This window comes from Rhinoraja longicauda, chromosome 1 (genome assembly GCF_053455715.1).
Source record: "Rhinoraja longicauda isolate Sanriku21f chromosome 1, sRhiLon1.1, whole genome shotgun sequence".
NCBI lineage: Eukaryota > Metazoa > Chordata > Chondrichthyes > Rajiformes > Arhynchobatidae > Rhinoraja > Rhinoraja longicauda.
In genome coordinates, this window is record NC_135953.1 from 98,603,498 (window position 1) to 98,622,843 (window position 19,346).

General features: G+C 47.4%; 1 protein-coding gene across 1 annotated transcript in view; it reads right to left on the reverse strand.

Annotated features, from left to right (window-relative positions):
- LOC144595607 (PDZ and LIM domain protein 5-like) overlaps positions 1-19,346 on the reverse strand; it is a 235,085-nt gene that overhangs the window by 132,458 nt on the left and 83,281 nt on the right. Inside the window, exon 4 of the mRNA XM_078403187.1 lies at positions 252-403. Coding sequence (XP_078259313.1) covers positions 252-403 — 152 coding nt within the window. The remainder of the gene's footprint in view (positions 1-251; positions 404-19,346) is intronic.

A 19,346-nucleotide genomic window follows, 5' to 3' on the forward strand; every position in this document is an offset into this window, starting at 1 on the left:
TACAAGGATAGGGAAGGTTTAGAAGGATATGGGCCAAGCGCAGGCAGGTGAGACTAGTGTGGGTGGGCCTGGTGTAGTTGGTCGGCATGGGTATGTTGGGCCAAAGGGCCTGTTTCCACGCTGTACAACTCTATGATGGCCCTTCTGACCCTCCAAGGTAAATTTCCAAACTAAATGTTGTCTTTCAATGCATGGCACAAGTAATAGGAGGCAGGCAGCGGGGTGCCAGAAGCAAGGAGGTTGATGCTCACCTCTGCAGGCTGAGGTTCAAGGTCCCGGTGCAAGCCTTGATCTTGTTCTGCGCTGCCAGGTGGGCCATCCCATCGGTGCTGGCCCCGTCGATGGACAGCACCACATCCCCCACCTCGATGCCGGCCTGTGCTGCCTTCCCACCTTCCGACAGCTGCAGGGAGAGACAGACACAACGAGATGAGCTCTGCATTCAACAGTACAGTAAACCCACACTTGGACAGGTACATGGTAACATAGAAACATAGAAAATAGGTGCAGGAGGAGGCCATTCGGCCCTTCGAGCCAGCACCGCCATTCATTGTGATCATGGCTGATCATCCACAATCAGTAACCCGTGCCTGCCTTCTCCACATATCCCTTGATTCAGGTAGCCCCGAGGGCTCTATATAACTCTCTTTTAAATTCATCCAATGAATTGCCTCTACTGCCTTTTGTGGCAGAGAATTCCACAAATTCACAACTCTCTGGGTGAAAATGTTTTTTCTCATCTCAGTTTTAATTGGCCTTCCCTTTATTCTTGGACTGCGGCCCCTGGTTCTGGACTCCCCCAACATTGGGAACATTTTTCCTGCATCTAGCTCGTCCAGTCCTAACATTTGGATACATAGACAATAGACAATAGGTGCAGGAGGAGGCCATTCGGCCCTTCGAGCCAGCACCGCCATTCAATGTGATCATGGCTGATCATTCTCAATCAGTACCCCGTTCCTGCCTTCTCCCCGTACCCCCTGACTCCGCTATCCTTAAGAGCTCTATCTAGCTCTCTCTTGAATGTATTCAGACAATTGGCCTCTTCTGCCTTCTGAGGCAGAGAATTCCACAGATTCACAACTCTCTGACTGAAAAAGTTTTTCCTCATCTCCGTTCTAAATGGTCTACCCATTGGTACATGGTACATGGTTAGGACAGGTTTGGCAGGTGTAATGCACCGCTAATGTTCTTAGTGTTGCTAACCCTTCCGGGACTTGCCCAGCCCAGAAAAAGGGGATACCAGGGATAAATGGCCTGTTCCGATACATTAAAAAAACGCCAAACGCAGGCAGCTGGGACGAGTGTAGATGGGACATGTTGGTCGGTGTGGGCAAGTTGGGCCAAAGGGCCTGTTTCCACGCTGTATCACTCTATTACTCTGTGGGGGAGGGGGAGATGGTGTCCATTATTGCCGAATGTCTGTTATAACCGAGTAAGGGTAGTAAATAGAATTTAAACTTTAGATACAGCGCAGAAACAGGCCCTTCGGCCCACCAAGTCTGTGCCGACCAACGATACCTTACACTAGCACTATCCTAAAAACTAGGGACATGTTCATTTGCAATTAACAGAAGCCAATGGAGTGTGGGAGGAAACCGGAACACCCAAAGAAAACTTACACGATCACAGGGAGAACATACAAACTCCATACAGACTTCAAATAACTTTCGCATCAAATATCATTTTTTTCGCTAGACTACCACAAAAATTATGGTTATATTCTTAAAAACAATTTAAATCTACGTCTAAATAAGCGTTAATTAAAATCAGATAAGATTTCCCCTTATCTGATTAGTCAGGATCGAACTCGGGTCTCTGGTGCTGGAAGGCAGCAACTCTTCCACTGCACCACATGGACCCTTGGACGATCTTTAATTGGACTTTATCTTACACAAAATGTTATTCCCTTTATCCTGTATTCGTACACTGTGGAGAGCACAATTGTAATCATGTATTGTCTTTCCAATGACTGGTGAGCAGGCAACTGGTTAGCCAACACCCTCTAATATAGGCATAATTTTGGTAAGGGCACAGAGTGGCGTAGCAACTCAGCATATCAGGCAGCATCTCTTGACAACATGGATAGAAGACATTTCAGGTTGAGGAAGTGTCTCGACCTGAAACATCACTTATCCATGTTTTCCAGAGCTGCCTGTTATTCCAGCACATTGTGTCCCTTTGTGTATTAACCAGCATTTTCAGTTCCTTGCTTCTATAATTCTGGTTAACCTCCTACCCAAAGTCTCCACATCATTCCTGTCATGGGGTGACCAAAACAGCACGCAATACTCCAAATGCGGCCCAAACATGACTTCCTGATGCTTATACTCAATGCCATTGTGGTTGTTTTTTCCGTAGGTATCAAACTGATTCTCTTTCCACAGATGCTGCTTTACCCGCTGAGTTTTTCCAGTATTTTCTGGGGTTTTTTAATGTATCGGAACAGGCCATTTATCCCTGGTATCCCCTTTTTCTGGGCTGGGCAAGTCCCAGAAGGGTTAGCAACACTAAGAACATTAGCAGAGCATTACTCAATGATCTTATAGAGGTGTACAAAATCATGAAAGCAATGGAAGGGTGGATGCACAGAGTCTCTTGCCCTGAGTAGGGGAACTGAGAACCAGAGGATATAGGTTTGAGATGAGGGGGGAAAATGTAATAGGAACCCGAGGGGTAACTGTTTTACACAAAGGGTGGTGGGTGTATGGAACGAGCTGCCGGAGGAGGTAGTTGAGGCAGGGACTATTGCAACGTTTAAGAAACATTTAGACAGGTACAGGGATAGGACAGGTTTCGAGGGATATGGGCCAAATGCAGGCAGGTGGGACTAGTGTAGATGGGATCTGTTGGTCAGTGTGGACAAGTTAGGCCTAAGTTATGTGTGTGTGTGTGTGTATGTGTATGCGTGTATGACTCCAAGACTCTCTATGACAAAGGAGTTCAACAGTCCCTTAACATTAATGAGAGAAATTCCTATTGTTCCACCCATCGCCTTGTCCCACCTTCTCTGCTACTGCGGATAAAAGACATGTTGGGAGAATGTGGCCCATACAGCAGCAGCAAGGGAGAGAAACCACTTCCCATCAGTTCTGAGGAAGGAACACTGACTTGAAACATCGATTGGTTTTGTCATTCCACAGGTGCTGAGTTGAGTTTAGAGATACAGCGCGGAAACAGGGTGCGGTAGGCCCGAGCCCGGTTCCCGGTTCCCTCTCCTCTCCCACCGGCCTCGCTCCTCGCCCATCATCGCTGGCTCCATCTTCCCGGTGTCTCTGGTCTTCGGGGCACCCTCGAGGTCAGCTGCGGTAGGCTCCCTCGGGGAATAAAGGTGGACGGGCGGGGTTGAGGGACGTGGCGTCTAAGGGAGGTGATGGCTGGAAGCCCGCAACAGCCTGGGACTTGCCTGGAACAGGCACTGCTCATAAGAACCTGGGCGTGGACTCTGAAAATGGCGCCAAAAACCTGATGCCTCTTGCATGCGGGCTCAGTAGACTATTTCTGTACACTTGCTAATTGGGGATCGGGGGTAAAGCAATACTCTACTGGACTGTTTGTGTGAAAAGTAATTTTATTGCGTTAGCACTTTGCACATGTGAGAATAGGAGCACTATAACCTCTGGCCCCAGAGGTAAGCATCTAACCCACGGAGCCACCCACAACCACATGGAAGGGGGTCTTAGCGTGACATGGTACAGATCCAGCAGTGAATACTGAACATGGAGGGGGAGTCCTGTCTACCTTCCCCAGATCACATTGCCTAGGGGTGTCACTGAGGTAGAACATTACCAACAACCAGATCCTTGGTGGGCAACACGCAGGGGACCTCCGCACTCCTCCGCACACAGACGCGCTCTCGTTATTTATTGTTCTGCGGGTGCAAATCTACTGAAGCCGTGCTGGAAGTTTCCACTCATGCTCGGAGATGATTGAGTCGCTCAGTGCACCTGCTAACGCTTATCATGGCGCGTAAGGCACTAAATCAGCGACCTTTGCTCGACAACAGTGCAGAGATTTACTGCCTGTGGTGGAAGAAAACAAGTTTATGGGCAAAATGCTGAGCAGCAACACAGGCACGTGTCGCCGGATTTCGTCAGAGAGAGTTGATGCACAGAGCAGAAGATGATAAGAGGAATTCCCTGGAGCGCAGAAGGATGAGGGGTGATGTTATAGAGGTGTATTAGATCATGAGGGGAATTGACAGGACAAATGCAGAGTCTTTTACCCAGAGTAGGGGAATCAAGAACCTTAGGACATAGGTTTAAGGTAAGGGGGGGGGGGGGGGGGGGGGGGGAGGATTTAGACTTTAGGCTTTAGAGATAAAAAGATGTCTGTATTGGAGGATTTTAGTTATGAGAAGAATTTACATAGTGAACTGCATGGAATCTCTCTGGGTGCTCCGGTTTCTTCTCACATTCCAAAGACGTGCGGGTTTGTAGCTTGAGTTTAGTTTATCGTGTTGTGTACCGAGGTACAGTGAAAAGCTTTTGCTGCGTGCTAACCAGTCAGCGGAAAGATAATACATGATTACAATCGAGGTATCCACAGCGTCCAGATAATTGATAAAGGAAATAACGTGAGTAGCGTTTAGTGCAAGATAAAAGTTCAGTAAAGTCCGATTGAAGATGGTCCAAGGGTCTCCAATGAGGTAGACAGGAGCTCAGGACCGCTCTCTCGTTGTTGATAGGATGGTTCAGTTGCCTGATAACAGCTGGGAAGAAACAGTTCCTGAATCTGGAGGTGTGCGTTTTCACACTTCTATAACTTTTGCGTGATGGGAGAGGGGACAGTGACCGGAGTGAGTGGTCCTTGATTATGCTGGTAGCCTTTCCGAGGCAGCGTGAGGAGTAAATGGAGTCAATGGAAGGGAGGGTGGTTTGTGTGATGGTCTGGTCTGCGTCCACAATTCCATGAAACTTCTGGCTGTCTTGGATGGAGCTCTTTCCCAAACCATGTTGTGATGCATCCCAATAAAAGGTTAATTGGCTTCTGTAAATTGTCCCTCGTGTGTACGATAGGACTCGTGTACGGGTAATCACTGGCCGTCGTGGACTCGGTGGGCTGAAGGGCCTGTTTCTACACAGTATCCCGAAAGTGTAAATGCTTCCCATCAGTCCACCAAATTTTTCTTTCCAAAGGATCCTAAAGAAATATGTCCATTCTCCCTGTAAGGGGCCTCCCGTAACTTTTGTTCATCCCAATCTCCCTTCTTTCAGCTTCCTTTGTTTCAACAAAAACAACTGAGATATTCTCTTGTCCACCGCAATTCTCCAACCCTGGCAACAATCCATCTAATCCCCATTCATTTATGAGCCATCATTGAAGAGAGTTGGAAGCAGCAACACTTCACATTCAGAAAGAGCCCTGGACGAACAGTTGAAGGCTTCGGACTGAGCCTTTCCATTACAGTGGAAAGAGAGGCGTGGCTCAGCCCGCCACTGAGCCGGAACCTGCTCGAAAGTGGAAGTCGCCGAGCCTGGCCCTTCACGCACGGTGAATCGGAGAAGAAGGAGTCGGTCAGGGCAGAGGGCCGGTAAGGAGACCACCTACGGAGGCAGTGCAGTGGTCCTCTGTGGAGTAGGCCGCTGGAGGCCTGCAGCAGCCTGGGGCTCGGCTGGACCAGGTGCCGCTCCAAGAGGCCTGGAGCGCATGGACCGGATGTGGCTTTCAGCGATGAAGAAGCGGTGGAGGATGCCAACGGCCAGGCTAGGCCGGGCCGACCCTGCAACGCTGCCAGGACAATGGGCCTACATGGTCAGGCTAATAATCTACACGTATAACAACTGGACTTGAAAATTGCACCAAATTTGGCAACTCTGGATACTGTCTCAATGCTGCTCTGCTATGCACTTGTACTTTGTACCACATCTGAGATGTGTATCTAAGATGTATCTTATGTACTTGTGTTATAGTGATACTTGTACTGAACTGTATACAAAAACCAATTTCAGTGTAACTGGGCGGTATGGAGGCGCAGGGGTTGAGTTGCTGCCTTCAAGCACTTACAGCACCAGAGACCCAGGTTCGATCATAATTACGCATGCTGTCTGTACGGAGTTTGTACGTTCTCCCCATGACCGCGTGGGTTTTGTCTGAGATCTTCATTTTCCTCCCACACTCCAAAGACGTACAGGCTTGTGGGTTAATTGGCTTGGTATCAATGTAAATTGTCCCGAGTGTGTGCAGATTAGTGTTAATGTGTGGGGGTTTCGCTGGTCGGTGCGGACTCGATGGGCCGAAGGGCCTGTGCTGTATCTCTAAACTAAACCTCGGTACATCATGTACCTGTACACTGTGGATGGCTCGATTGTAATCAAAGTAGTGTAACTGCAGATGCTGGTACAAATCGAAGGTATTTATTCACAAAATGCTGGAGTAACTCAGCAGGTCAGGCAGCATCTCAGGAGAGAAGGAATGGGTGACGTTTCGGGTCGAGACCCTTCTTTAGCTTGATTGTAATCGATCATGTATCGTCATTCTGCTGACTGGTTAGCACGCAACAAAGGTTTTCACTATACCTCGTACACATGACAATAAACTAAACTCATCTGACAGATAAAATACCATTGACCTAAGAAATGGGAGTAACGAAAATGCATCCTTTTGGGCCTTGCCTGGACAATGGTTTTGCATATTTCTTTTAAACCTGCCCTCAGCTAACCACCCTGGTATCTCCAAATCTATTTGGGGGGCGGTTGTCAACGTGCTGGAGACACAAGGAACCACAGATGCTGGTTTCTGGAATAAGAAACAAAGTGCTGGAGGAACTCAGCTGGTCAGGGAGGAATGGAGGGTGCTGACCCGTAACTTCATCTATCCAGATGCTGCCTGACCCGCTGAGTTCCTCCGGCGTTTAGTTTTTTGCTCAACTACTGTAATCTGGAGCAAATAATAAACTCTCAATCCTGGGCACAAGGGGGCTGGAGTAACTCAGTAGACCAGCCAGAGAAGGTGGTTGAGGCAGTTACTATCGCAACATTTAAGAAACATTTAGACAGGTACATAGATAGGACAGATTTAGAGGGATATGGGCCAAACATAGGCAGGTGGGACTAGTATACATGGGTCATTGGTCGGTGTGGGCACGTTGGGCTGAAGGACCTGTTTCCACACTGTATGACTCTATGACTCTCTATGACGTGACTCATCCATCCATTCCCACCACAGACGGTGCCAGACCCATTGAGTTCCTCCAGCACTTTGTTTTTTGCTCAATTGCTGTCATCTGGAGCAAATAATAAACTCTCATTCCTGGACACAAAGACGATCAGGCAGTATCTCTGGAAAACACGGGTGGGTGACATTTTGGGTCTCAACCTGAAATGTCAACTCGTCAAGAGTCAAGAGTGTTTTATTGTCATATGTCCCAGATAGAACAATGAAATTCTTACTTGCTGCTGCGCAACAGAATATGTAAACACAGTACATTGTAGACAATAAAAACAAACGAGAGAGAGAAAAAAGTTCAGTGTGTATATAACTATCCATGTTCTCCAGAAATACTGCTTGACCTGCTGAGTTACTCCGGTACTTTGTGTTCTTTTGCATATTCGCCAGCATCTGCAATTCATGTTCATAAGTGATAGGTGCAGAATTATGCCATTCGGCCCATCAAGTCTACTCCGTCATTCAATCATGGTTGATCTATCTTTCCCTCTAAACCCATTTTTCCTGCCTTCTCCCCATTACCCCTGACGCCCATACTAATCAAGAATTTATCTATCTCTGCCTTAAAAATATCCAGTGACATCCTCCACAGCCTTCTGTGGCAATGAATTCCACAGATTCACCACCCTCTGACTAAAGAAATTCCTCCTCATCACCTTCCTAAAGGAACGTCCTTTAATTCTGTGGCTGTGACCTCTGGTCCTAGACTCTCCCATTCATGGAAACATCCTCTCCACATCCACTCTATTCAGGCCTTTCACCATTCTGTAAGTTTCAATAAAATCCCCCCTCATCCTTCTAAGCTCCGGCAAGTACAGGCCCAGTGCCGTCAAATGTTCATTGCACGTTAGCGCAATCATTCCTGGAATCATTCTGGTAAACCTCCTCTGTACCTTCTCCATCGCCAGCACTTCTTTCCTCAGATATGGGACTTAAAACTGCTCACAATACTCCAAATGCAGTCTGACCCGTGCTTTATAAAGCATCAGCATTAAACCCGTTTTTATATTCTAGTCGCCTTGAAATAAATGCGATGTATGGCAACCATTCTGCCCAAGACCACAAGGAAAACCTTGTTTAGAGCCTAATCTATCACACAGAGCAGCCTCACCCTCCACACCATCAACGACTCTGCCTACACATAATGCTGCCTCAGAAAAGAAGCTAACATAATCAAGGACCACTCATTGCCCCTGCTCCCCATCTCTTGTCAGGCAGAAAGCATGCACCCCAGATTCACGAACAGCATCCTCCCCTCTCTTTATAAGACTCTCGAACAGACCTCTCAAATTTAGACTTTAGAGATACTGCACGGAAACAGGCCCTTCGGCCCACCAAGTCTGCACCGACCATCGATCACCCAATACACTAGCACAATCCTACACACTAAGGACAAATTTATATTTTACAGAAGCCAATTAACCTACAAACCTGCACAGAATGCGGGAGGAAATCGGAGCATCGGGAGAAGGTTCACGTGGCCACAGGGAGAACGGACAAACTCTGTACAGACAGCACCCGTAGTCAGGATCGAGCCCAGGTCTCTGGCGTTGTAAAGCAGCAACTCTGCCGCTGTGCCACCGCTTTGGTTAAATTCCCAATCTTCCTATCTACGTAGTTGCAGCCCTTGCAGTTTTTAAAATCTGCACTTTCTCTGTAGCTGTAACATTTTGCACTGTGTTTTTTCTCTTTGGTACCCTGCGATGCACTGATTGGTATGATTCACCTGGAGAGCACGCAAACCAAAGTATCAACTGGATCTCGGTAGCCGTGACAATAATAAACCAAATCAAACCAATGAATGGCACAGCAACACTCGAGTGGCGCAGCGGTAGAGTTGCCATCTTACAGCGCCAGAGACCTGGGTTCCATCCTGACTATGGGTGCTGTCTGTATGGAGTTTGTACTTTCTCCCGGTGTCCGCATGGGTTTTCTCCTGGTGCTCTGGTTTCCTTCCACATGAACAAAGGCGTTCCCGGCGTTGGGAGGGGGGGGGGGGGGGGAACGACACCCGATGAAGGGATGAGTACTTTTCGTAACTTTGTCAATGCCTTTGTGGCGACTCTTTTGTGTACTTTGAATGCAAAAATAAAGAATTTCACAGCACATGTACAGGTGACAATAAAGTATCATCATCATCAAAACGTATCAACATCGTATGCCATCTCCTGCAGTCGATTCCTATCTCTCTCACATTTGAGACACATCAAACATTGAGAAGCCTGCAATCGCTCAAACCTTTGAGGTTTTCCCAGCATAATTTGGGAAAGAAACTTAAGCCTCATATTTAATGGTCAGTGAAATTGCCTGATAAGCAAAGAAAACAGTACTGAGGAAAGTTGAGCAATACAGGAAACAGATTTCTGTAGCCTCCAACATCAATACTGGCATCAAATAAGCCATAAATTGGAACTACCTCAGCACTAAAGGGCTTAATTAAGAGTGTTTTATTGTCATGTGTCCCGAAACGGAACAATGACATTCTTACTTGCAGCAGCACACAACAGGAATGTAAACATAGTACTCAGGTCTTTGAAATGTGGGAAGAAACCGGAGCACCCGGCTAAAACCCACTCGGTGACAGGGAGAACATGCAAAATCCGCACAGTAGTTAGGATCAAACCAGAATCTCTGGCGCTATAGGGCAGCAACTCTACCACTGCGCCACTGTACCGCCCTTGCATTAATCCACCGACTAACTGAGATGATTGAGACAATGACCAGGAGACAAAGGTGACAGACGAGGGTAGAGTAATGGATGCTGTCTACATGGCTGGTCCAATAGATCAAATCGCATGGGGTCCACCCACAGCGACTTGGTAAATTTAATTCAAAATTGGCTTGGTCATAGAAAGCAGGCAGGAATGGTAAAGGGTGTTTTCTCAGACCTGAGATCAGTGACTGGTGGTAACCCACAAGGGTCAGTGTTGGGACCTCTGTGGTTTGAAATATATATAAATGATTTGGATGGAAGTGTAGGTGGCCTACTGAGTAAGTTTACAGGTGACTCATGTAGGGCTGGACAGTGGTACAGCTGCTGCCTCACAGCTATAGAGACCCAGGTTCGGTCCTGACTTCGAGTATTGTCTATGTGCAGTTTGCATGTTCTCCCTGCGACCGCATGGGTTTCATCTGGGTGCTCCGGTTTGCTCCCACATCCCGTAGAGGTGTGCATTTATAGGTTAATTGACTTAATGTGTCGGAAGTGAAGTTAATGTAAATGGGTGATCGATGGACGGCGTGGACTCAATAGGCCAAAGGGCCCGTTTCCATGCTGCATCTCATAGAGTCATAGAGTGATACAGCGTGAAAACAGGCCCTTCGGCCCAACTTGCCCACGCTCACCAACATGCCCCACTATTCTCACCTGCCTGCATTTGGCCCATTTGGCCCATTTCCCTCTAAACCTATCCTATTTTTTTTTTTGGTCTTAATTGTTGTTGTGATGTGGTGTTTTTGTGTTTGTGTACTATGTGTGTATGTGGGGGGGAGGGGGAAACTGTAACATTGTAAATATGTGTCCCTTCCGAACGGAGACCCGACCTTTGTTTTCTGGGCCGTGTCTCCGTTCCATCTGCGGCCTACCATCGGCCCAACTCCTGGAGCTGGCGGCCTCCAGGGCTCTGGTTCGCAGAGCCTGCGGATCGGACTGACCACCACCGGAGCCGGCCGTCTTCGGAGGCTGCGGGAGCGGCTGCGACTCGCCTTAGGCTCGGACCGCGTGGATGCCGACATCGGGAGCTCCAGCAGCGGCAGCGGGTTCGCCCGCCCCGGATCGCGGGGCTTGGGTCGCGGACATTTCACCGTCCGGCGCGGCCTAAGATATGCCGCGGGATATTTCTCTGCTGGGCGGGGGCTTCAATGTCGGGAGCCACGACCGCCCCGACGTGCAGCAACAGCGGCAGCAGCGTGTTCGCCCGCCCCGGATCGGACTTATCATCGGCTGAGCCGGCCGTCTTCGGAGGCTGCGGGAGCGGCTGCGATGCGACGCGCCTTGAGCTTGGCCCGCTGTGGACCGTCCGGTGCGGCCTGCAACCACAACAACCTGACTGCGGGTGAGGACAGCGGGAGAAGGGAAAGACATTGTGGCCTTCCATCACAGTGAGGAGAGGACTGGAGGAGACTCACTGTGATGGATGTTTCTTTGATGGATGTTTCTTTTTTTTGTGTGTTTTTGGGGTTGGGTGGTTTGAGTGCCTGTTTGATGCTTTTATTGTTGGACTGTGTTTTTGGGGATTTTGGGGTTTGTGTAATTTGAATGCCTGTTTAGCGCTCTTATTGTTGGACTGTGTTTTTGGGGGTTTTGGGGTTGTGTGATTTGAATGCCTATTTAATGCTTTTATTGTTGGACTGTGTTTTGGGGGTTTTTGTGGTTGGGTAATTTGGATGCCTGTTTAGTGCTTTTATTGTTGGACTGTTTTTTTGGGGGTGTAATTTTGATGCTTATTTAATGCTTTTGTTGTTGGACTGTGGATGATTGAATTAACATTTTGTTCAAGATGGCCGCGCCGTTGTTTTTGGCTGCCTGCCACTGTATGTTTCTTTTTTTTTCCTAGTCAGATGTGCAGCACTTTGGTCAACGTGGGTTGTTTTTAAATGTGCGATACAAATAAATTGACTTGACTTGACTTGACTATCTATGCACCTGTCTAAATGCGATAGACACCTGCTTCAATTACCTCCTCCGGCAGCTCGTTCCACACACCCACCACCCTTATGTGAAAAGGTTACCCCTCAGGTAATCTTTCCCCCCTCACCTTAAACCTATGTCCTCTGGTTCTTGATTTTACAGAAGCCAATTAACCTACAAACCTGCACAGAATGCGGGAGGAAATCGGAGCATCGGGAGAATGTTCACGCGGCCACAGGGAGAACGGACAAACTCTGTACAGACAGCACCCGTAGTCAGGATCGAGCCCAGGTCTCTGGCGTTGTAAAGCAGCAACTCTGCCGCTGTGCCACCCCTTTGGTGAAATTCCCACTCTTCCTATCTACGTAGCTGCAGCCCTTGCAATTTTTTTAATCTGCACTTTCTCTGTAGCTGTAACATTTTGCACAGAGTTTTTTCTCTTTTGTACCCCGTGATGCACTGATGTATGGTATGATTCACCTGGAGAGCACGCAAACCAAAGTATCAACTGGATCTCGGTAGCCGTGACAATAATAAACCAAATCAAACCAATGAAAGGCACAGCAACACTCGAGTGGCACAGCGGTAGAGTTGCCGTCTTACAGCGCCAGAGACCTGGGTTCCATCCTGACTACGGGTGCTGTCTGTATGGAGTTTGTACATTCTCCCGGTGGCACAGCGGTAGAGTTGCTGTCTTACAGCGCCAGACCTGGGTTCCATCCTGACTACAGGTGCTGTCTGTATGGAGTTTGTACATTCTCCTAGTGCCCGCATGGGTTTTCTCCTGGTGCTCTGGTTTCCTTCCACATGAACAAAGGGGTTCCCGGAGTTGGGAGTGGGGGGGGGGGGGGGAACGACACCCGATGAAGGGATGAGTACTTTTCGTAACTTTGTCAACGCCTTTGTGGGGACTCTTTTGTGTACTTTGAATGCAAAAATAAAGAATTTCACTGCACATGTACATTGTACAGGTGACAATAAAGTGTCATCATCATCAAAACGTATCAACATCGTATGCCATCTCTTACAGTCGATTCCTATCTCTCTCACATTTGAGACACATCAAACATTGAGAAGCCTGCAATCGCTCAAACCTTTGAGGTTTTCCCAGCATAATTTGGGAAAGAAACTTAAGCCTCATATTTAATGGTCAGTGAAATTGTCTGATAAGCAAAGAAAACAGTACTGAGGAAAGTTGAGCAATACAGGAAACAGATTTCTGTAGCCTCCAACATCAATACTGGCATCAAAGAAGCCATAAATTGGAGCTACCTCAGCACTAAAGGGCTTAATTAAGAGTGTTTTATTGTCATGTGTCCCGAAACAGAACAATGACATTCTTACTTGCAGCAGCACACAACAGGAATGTAAACATAGTACTCAGGTCTTTGAAATGTGGGAAGAAACCGGAGCACCCGGCCAAAACCCACTCGGTGACAGGGAGAACATGCAAAATCCGCACAGTAGTTAGGATCAAACCAGAATCTCTGGCGCTATAGGGCAGCAACTCTACCGCTGCGCCACTGTACCTGCCCTTGCATTAATCCACCGACTAACTGAGATGATTGAGACAACGACCAGGAGACAAAGGTGGCAGACGAGGGTAGAGTAATGGATGCTGTCTACATGACTGGTCCAATAGATCAAATCGCATGGGGACCACCCACAGCGACTTGGTAAATTTAATTCAAAATTGGCTCGGTCATAGAAAGCAGGCAGGAATGGTAAAGAGTGTTTTCTCAGACCTGAGATCAGTGACTGGTGGTAACCCACAAGGGTCAGTGTTGGGACCTCTGTGGTTTGAAATATATATAAATGATTTGGACGGAAGTGTAGGTGGCCTACTGAGTAAGTTTACAGGTGGCTCATGTAGGGCTGTACAGTGGTACAGCTGCTGCCTCACAGCTATAGAGACCCAGGTTCGGCCCTGACCTCGAGTACTGTCTATGTGCAGTTTGCATGTTCTCCCTGCAACTGCATGGGTTTCCTCCGGGTGCTCCGGTTTGCTCCCACATCCCGTAGAGGTGTGCATTTATAGGTTAATTGACTTAATGTGTCAGAAGTGAAGTTAATGTAAATGGGTGATCGATGGTCGGCGTGGACTCAATAGGCCAAAGGGCCCGTTTCCATGCTGCATCTCATAGAGTCATAGAGTGGTACAGCGTGAAAACAGGCCCTTCGGCCCAACTTGCCCACGCTCACCAACATGCCCCACTATTCTCACCTGCCTGCATTTGGCCCATTTCCCTGTAAACCTATCCTATCTATGCACCTGTCTAAATGCGATAGACACCTGCTTCAATTACCTCCCCCGGCAGCTCGTTCCAAACACCCACCACCCTTATGTGAAAAGGTTACCCCTCAGGTAATCTTTCCCCCCTCACCTTAAACCTATGTCCTCTGGTTTTTTGATTCTGCTACTCTGGGAAGAGTCTCTGTGCGTTTACCCAATCTATTCCTCATGATTTAGTATCCCCCTGTAAGATCACCCCTCAACCTCCTGCGCTCCAAGGAGTTGTCTTTGTGGAGTTTGCATGCTCTCTCTCTGACAGTATAGGCTTCCTCCGTGTGCTCCGGTTTCCTCCCATATCCCAAAGACATACGTGTTTGTAGGTTAATTGGCATCTGTAAAATTGCCACCAGAGAGTGAAGTTAGTGCGAATGGGTGATCGATGGTCAACATGGACTCAATGGGCCAAAGGGCCTGTTTCCATGCTACATCTCCAAAGAAAACAAAAGATGGAGGGGGTTGTGAACATTGGGAAAGGTTACAAAAGGACGCTGCACGGTATCGTTCTTTTGGAGTTTTATGCAGAGAAATGGCAGATGGAGTTTGATATTGACTTTTGCATAGATGTATTTTGGAAGGTCAAATACAAAAGGAAAGTATACAGTAAATGGCCAGATCCTTAGGAGCACTGATGGATAAAGGGATCTTGAGATACAAGTTTGTAGTACCTGAACAGGGCAACACTAGCGGATTGGCTGGTGAAGAAAGTATTTGGCATAGTTGGTTGCCCTTGTTGGTGGGACTGTCATTGTTGGGCCGCAGAAAGCATCATATCGGGATGCATCACAGCCTGGCTTGGGAAGGGCTCCATCCACGACCGCAAGAAATTGCAGAGTTCTACTCGCAGCCCAGATCATCACGCAAAGCAACCTCCCTTCAATTGACTCCATCTACACTTCACGCTGCCTCGGCAAGGCCACCAGCATAATCAAGGACCAGTCTCACCCTGGTTACTCCCTCTTCTCCCCTCTCCCATCAGGGAGTGTGAAAACGCACTCCTCCAGATTCAGGAACAGCTTCTTCCCAGCTGTTATCAGGCAACTCGAGAGCGGTCCTGACCTCCCATCTACTTCATTGGAGACCCTCGGACTATCTTTAATCAGACTTTACTGGACTTTATCTTGCACTAAACGCTATTACCCGTATTCTGTATCTATTGTGCTCTATGGACGGCTCAATTGGAATCATGCATAGTTTTTCCGCTGACTGGTTAGCATGCAACAAAAAAGCATTTCACTGCACCTCGGTACACGTGACAACTAAACTGTTTCTGTGCTGCATGACTCCAATACTCATGCAGAGAAATGTGGTAGAGTAATGCTATTGAGGTGTACATGGTCTACCATTGCTTCGATAAACTTCAGGACACATATATGTGCCAGAGACCAAGAGGTACAGGGCCAAATGCTCTCATCCTCTGTCGCACTTTATTTATAGAAACCATGACTAAAGAGGCAGGAAGAATGCCGATATCCTTTCTGAACTCTCGTTGCTTTTGCTGCCTGTTTTTTTAAGGGTCTGGCATTATTCTGGAAATTCCACGAGATTATCTCGAGGGCCTATTTTGCACCAGGGCTCTCAATGCTACTCTTGCTGCAGTTAAATTTAAAAGCAAGCAGCTGAGATTCTAGCTAGCTTATCTCCGTTGCTGTGAAATGCCGGCCAATTATCGTCGAGTGTTCCGATGGCCGCAGAGTCTGGAAAATCCTCAAATTTTTGTCTGGAAGCCCAGAAGTGTGAGCACACGCATCGTTTTCCTCTCCACTAGAGCTTTCTCACAGCATTCCCTCTCTCAATGGGCCATCTCCCGCCACATCAAAGCAATGGCCAAGAAAGCACACCAACTTCCTTAGAAGGCTTCGGAAGTCGGCATGTCAACACCCCTCACCAACATCTACAGATGCGCCATAGAAAGCATTTTATCGGGATGCATCACCAAATGGTTTGGGTATAGCCCCTTCCAAGACCTCAAGAAATTGCAGAGTGGTGGACGTAGCCCAGACCATCACGCAAACCAACCTACGCGCAGGAAGGAACTGCAGATGCTGGTTTACACCAAAGATGGACGCAAATTGTCGGAGCAACTCAGCGGGTCAGGCAGCATCTCTGCAGAAAAGGAACAGGTGGCGTTTTGGGTCGAGATCCTTCTTCAGACTGAGAGTCAGGGGACAAGGAAACTAGAGGTATGAAAAGATACAGAACCAACCTCCCTTACTCCATCTTCACTTCACCCAGCCATGGCAAGGCCACCAGCATGATCAAGGACAAGTCGCAGCCCCGGACACTCCCTCTTACCCCTCTCCCAACTGGCAAGAGGTACAGAAGTGTGAAAACACACACCTCCAGATTCATGGACAGTTCTTCCCAGCTGATATCAGGCAATTGAACCTCCCTCTCACCAGCTAGAGGGCGGTCCTGACCTCCCATCTACCTCATTGGAGACCTTCATGTGAACATGAGTCTGCCACGAATTAATGCATTAACATTGAGAATGACTGAAGAGTTTTGCACAGTTCTTGTTTTGAATATATTTTTTATTCTGAATAAAATTTATATTTGGAAATTAAACAATTTTTTTTTGCCTTGAGTTCAGTTGCATTGCCACCTCGGTTTAACATCTCTATTAAGGTTTAACATCTAAATTAAGCTCCCTTGGTACTACACGTGAGCAGCAGACTAAACATTGGGGTCAAGAATCTGGAGAGCGCTCAGTGCCACAAGTTTCTGATGGTGTTAAGAGGACTACCACTAGCAGTCAGCACAACCAGGCAAGCGATATCGCAGCTCAACATTGCTTTGCAGAAGCACTCAACAATTCCCTGTCGCCGTTAGTGGGCCAAGACTTGACCGCATACTGCTCATTGGGAAAATGGCTGGAAGGCACTAAGGGGAATTGGGTTGGGGAATTGGGTTGGGGAGGTGGTGTTAACAAGTTTCAATAAGAGCAGAGTGTGAAAAAGGTTGAACGGTGGACTGATGTACAACTATAGCTGTGGGAACATGAATCAGGATTCACAGACCACAAGAAAGACAGGTGGAAATATTGTCTGAACCAATTTTATTCCCCGATTGGCAATATTTCCACCTGTCTTTCTTGTGGTCTGTGAATCCTGATTCATGTTTTCCAGGAGTAACAAGGGCTTGAATTTAGAAAAGCATGATATAGTGGGACTAAGCAAGTGGTACAAAGTAATAGGGATCTAAATTATATGGACCAGAAAAGAGGAAAAATAGGCATTTATTAGTTACTGTTTTCATTTCATAAGTAAATTCCTGTGGTAATTTCCTTTACTGGTTTAGGTTTAAGATAGAACATAGAACAGTCTAGCACTAGAAGGGGCAGCACAGTGCCGCAAGGGGTGGAGTTGCTGCCTTACAGCGCCAGACACCCAGGTTCGATTCTGACGACGGGTGCTGTCTGCACGGAGTTTGTACGTTCTCCCCGTGACCGCATGGGTTTTCTCTGGGTGCTCCGGTTTCCTCCCACACTCCAAAAACGTACAGGTTTGTAGGTTAATTGGCTTTGGCAAAAATTGTAAATTGGCCCTAGTGTGTAGGATAATGTTAGTGTACGGGGTGATCACTGGTCGGTGCGGACTCGGTGCACAATAGGGCCTGTTTCCACGCTGTATCGCTAAAGTCTAAAGTAAATTGAAGAACAGGCACTTAGGCCCATAGTGTCTTTTCCAAACATGGTGCCAAGACCGTCTCTTATCTACATGTGCATAATCCCTAGCCCTCCATTCCCTGCACAGCCATGTGCCGAGGCTTATTATTATCCAAGAACCTAAACAGTCTTTCCAGGTGAGACAGAGGTTCACCTGCACCTCCTCCAACCTCATCTATTGTATCCGCTGCTCTAGATGTCAATTTCTTTTGACTCAAACTCAAGTACAATAGGTAAAGCACAGGATACAGAGTGCAGAATATAGTTCTCCACATTGTAGCTCATTAGTTCCACAGACAAAGTCCAATGTCCGCAATGAGGTCGAGGTGAAATGGACAGTACCCTAACTTATGGAAGGACTGCTCGGAAGCCTGATAAACAGAGGGTAAGAAGCTGTTCCTGAGTCTGGTGGTGCGCGCTTTCAAGCTTCTGTATCTTCTGCTGGACAGGAGCTGGGAGGAGAAGGGATGACCGAGGTAGGACAAGTCTTTGATCATGTTGGTTGCTTTCCCAAGGCAGTGTAGTGGAAATGGAGTCAATTTAGGAGAAAGATTTGGAGACAAACCAATTAATCATCTCAGTCAGATAAGTATTCACCAAAAATCTCAGAAACATCTGTCACCTTGAAGTGTTCCTCAGTCTTGGCTGCTCTGAACCAGAAAATAACAAATACTGGGCTTTGCCATTTTTTTTGCAATCAAATTAATTCAAGGCAGCAGCCAAAAACAGCTTTGTACATTAACTGGTGATGGGGTGGAGGGCTGTGTTATCGATTCTGGTGATATTGATTAGGAAGCAAGAGACGGGACGAGGGCACCCTAAGAAATTCTAGATCAATAAGGAACTCATCCAAATCCATAACCCTGACATCACAAGTACATAGAGTGGTAAAGAACGCCCTATGTTACGCTTGGCTTCAAAGGTCGAGGCATCGAGTACAAGAGTCAGGAAGTCGTGATGCAGCTTTATAAAACGTTGGTTAGGCCGCATTTGGAGTATTGCGTGCAATTCTGGTCTTCCCCTTAGAAGAAGGATGTGAAGGCTTTGGGAAGGGTGCGGAGGAGGTTTACCAGAATGGTCTAAACAAGGAATTGTCGGTTAATACACAAATGGCCACAAAGTGTTAGAGTAACACATCAGTACCTGCCACACTTTGTCCTGCCTCTTCCCTTTTCCAGCTTTCTTCTTCACCTCACCTCCTCCACCTCCCCCAACAATCAACTCAGAAATACCAGAGAAGGGTCTCGACCCGAAACGTCACCCATTCCTTCTCTCCCGAGATGCTGCCTGACCTGCTGAGTTACTCCAGCATTTTGTGAATAAATATCAGAGAAGCTACCTGACCCACTGAGTTACTCCATGACATTGTGTCCTTTACCAGAATTATGCCTGTGTTATCAGGTATAAGCTACAAGGACTGGACAGACTTGGATTGTTTAGTCTGGACACAGGATGATGCGGGAGATAGGGATAAAATGACGAGAGGCATAGATAGGGTAGACAGTCAGAACCTTTTAAACAGGATGGAAAAATCAAATACTAGTGGGTGTCGCTTTAAGGTGAGAGTTGCACAGTTTAAAGGAGATGTGCAG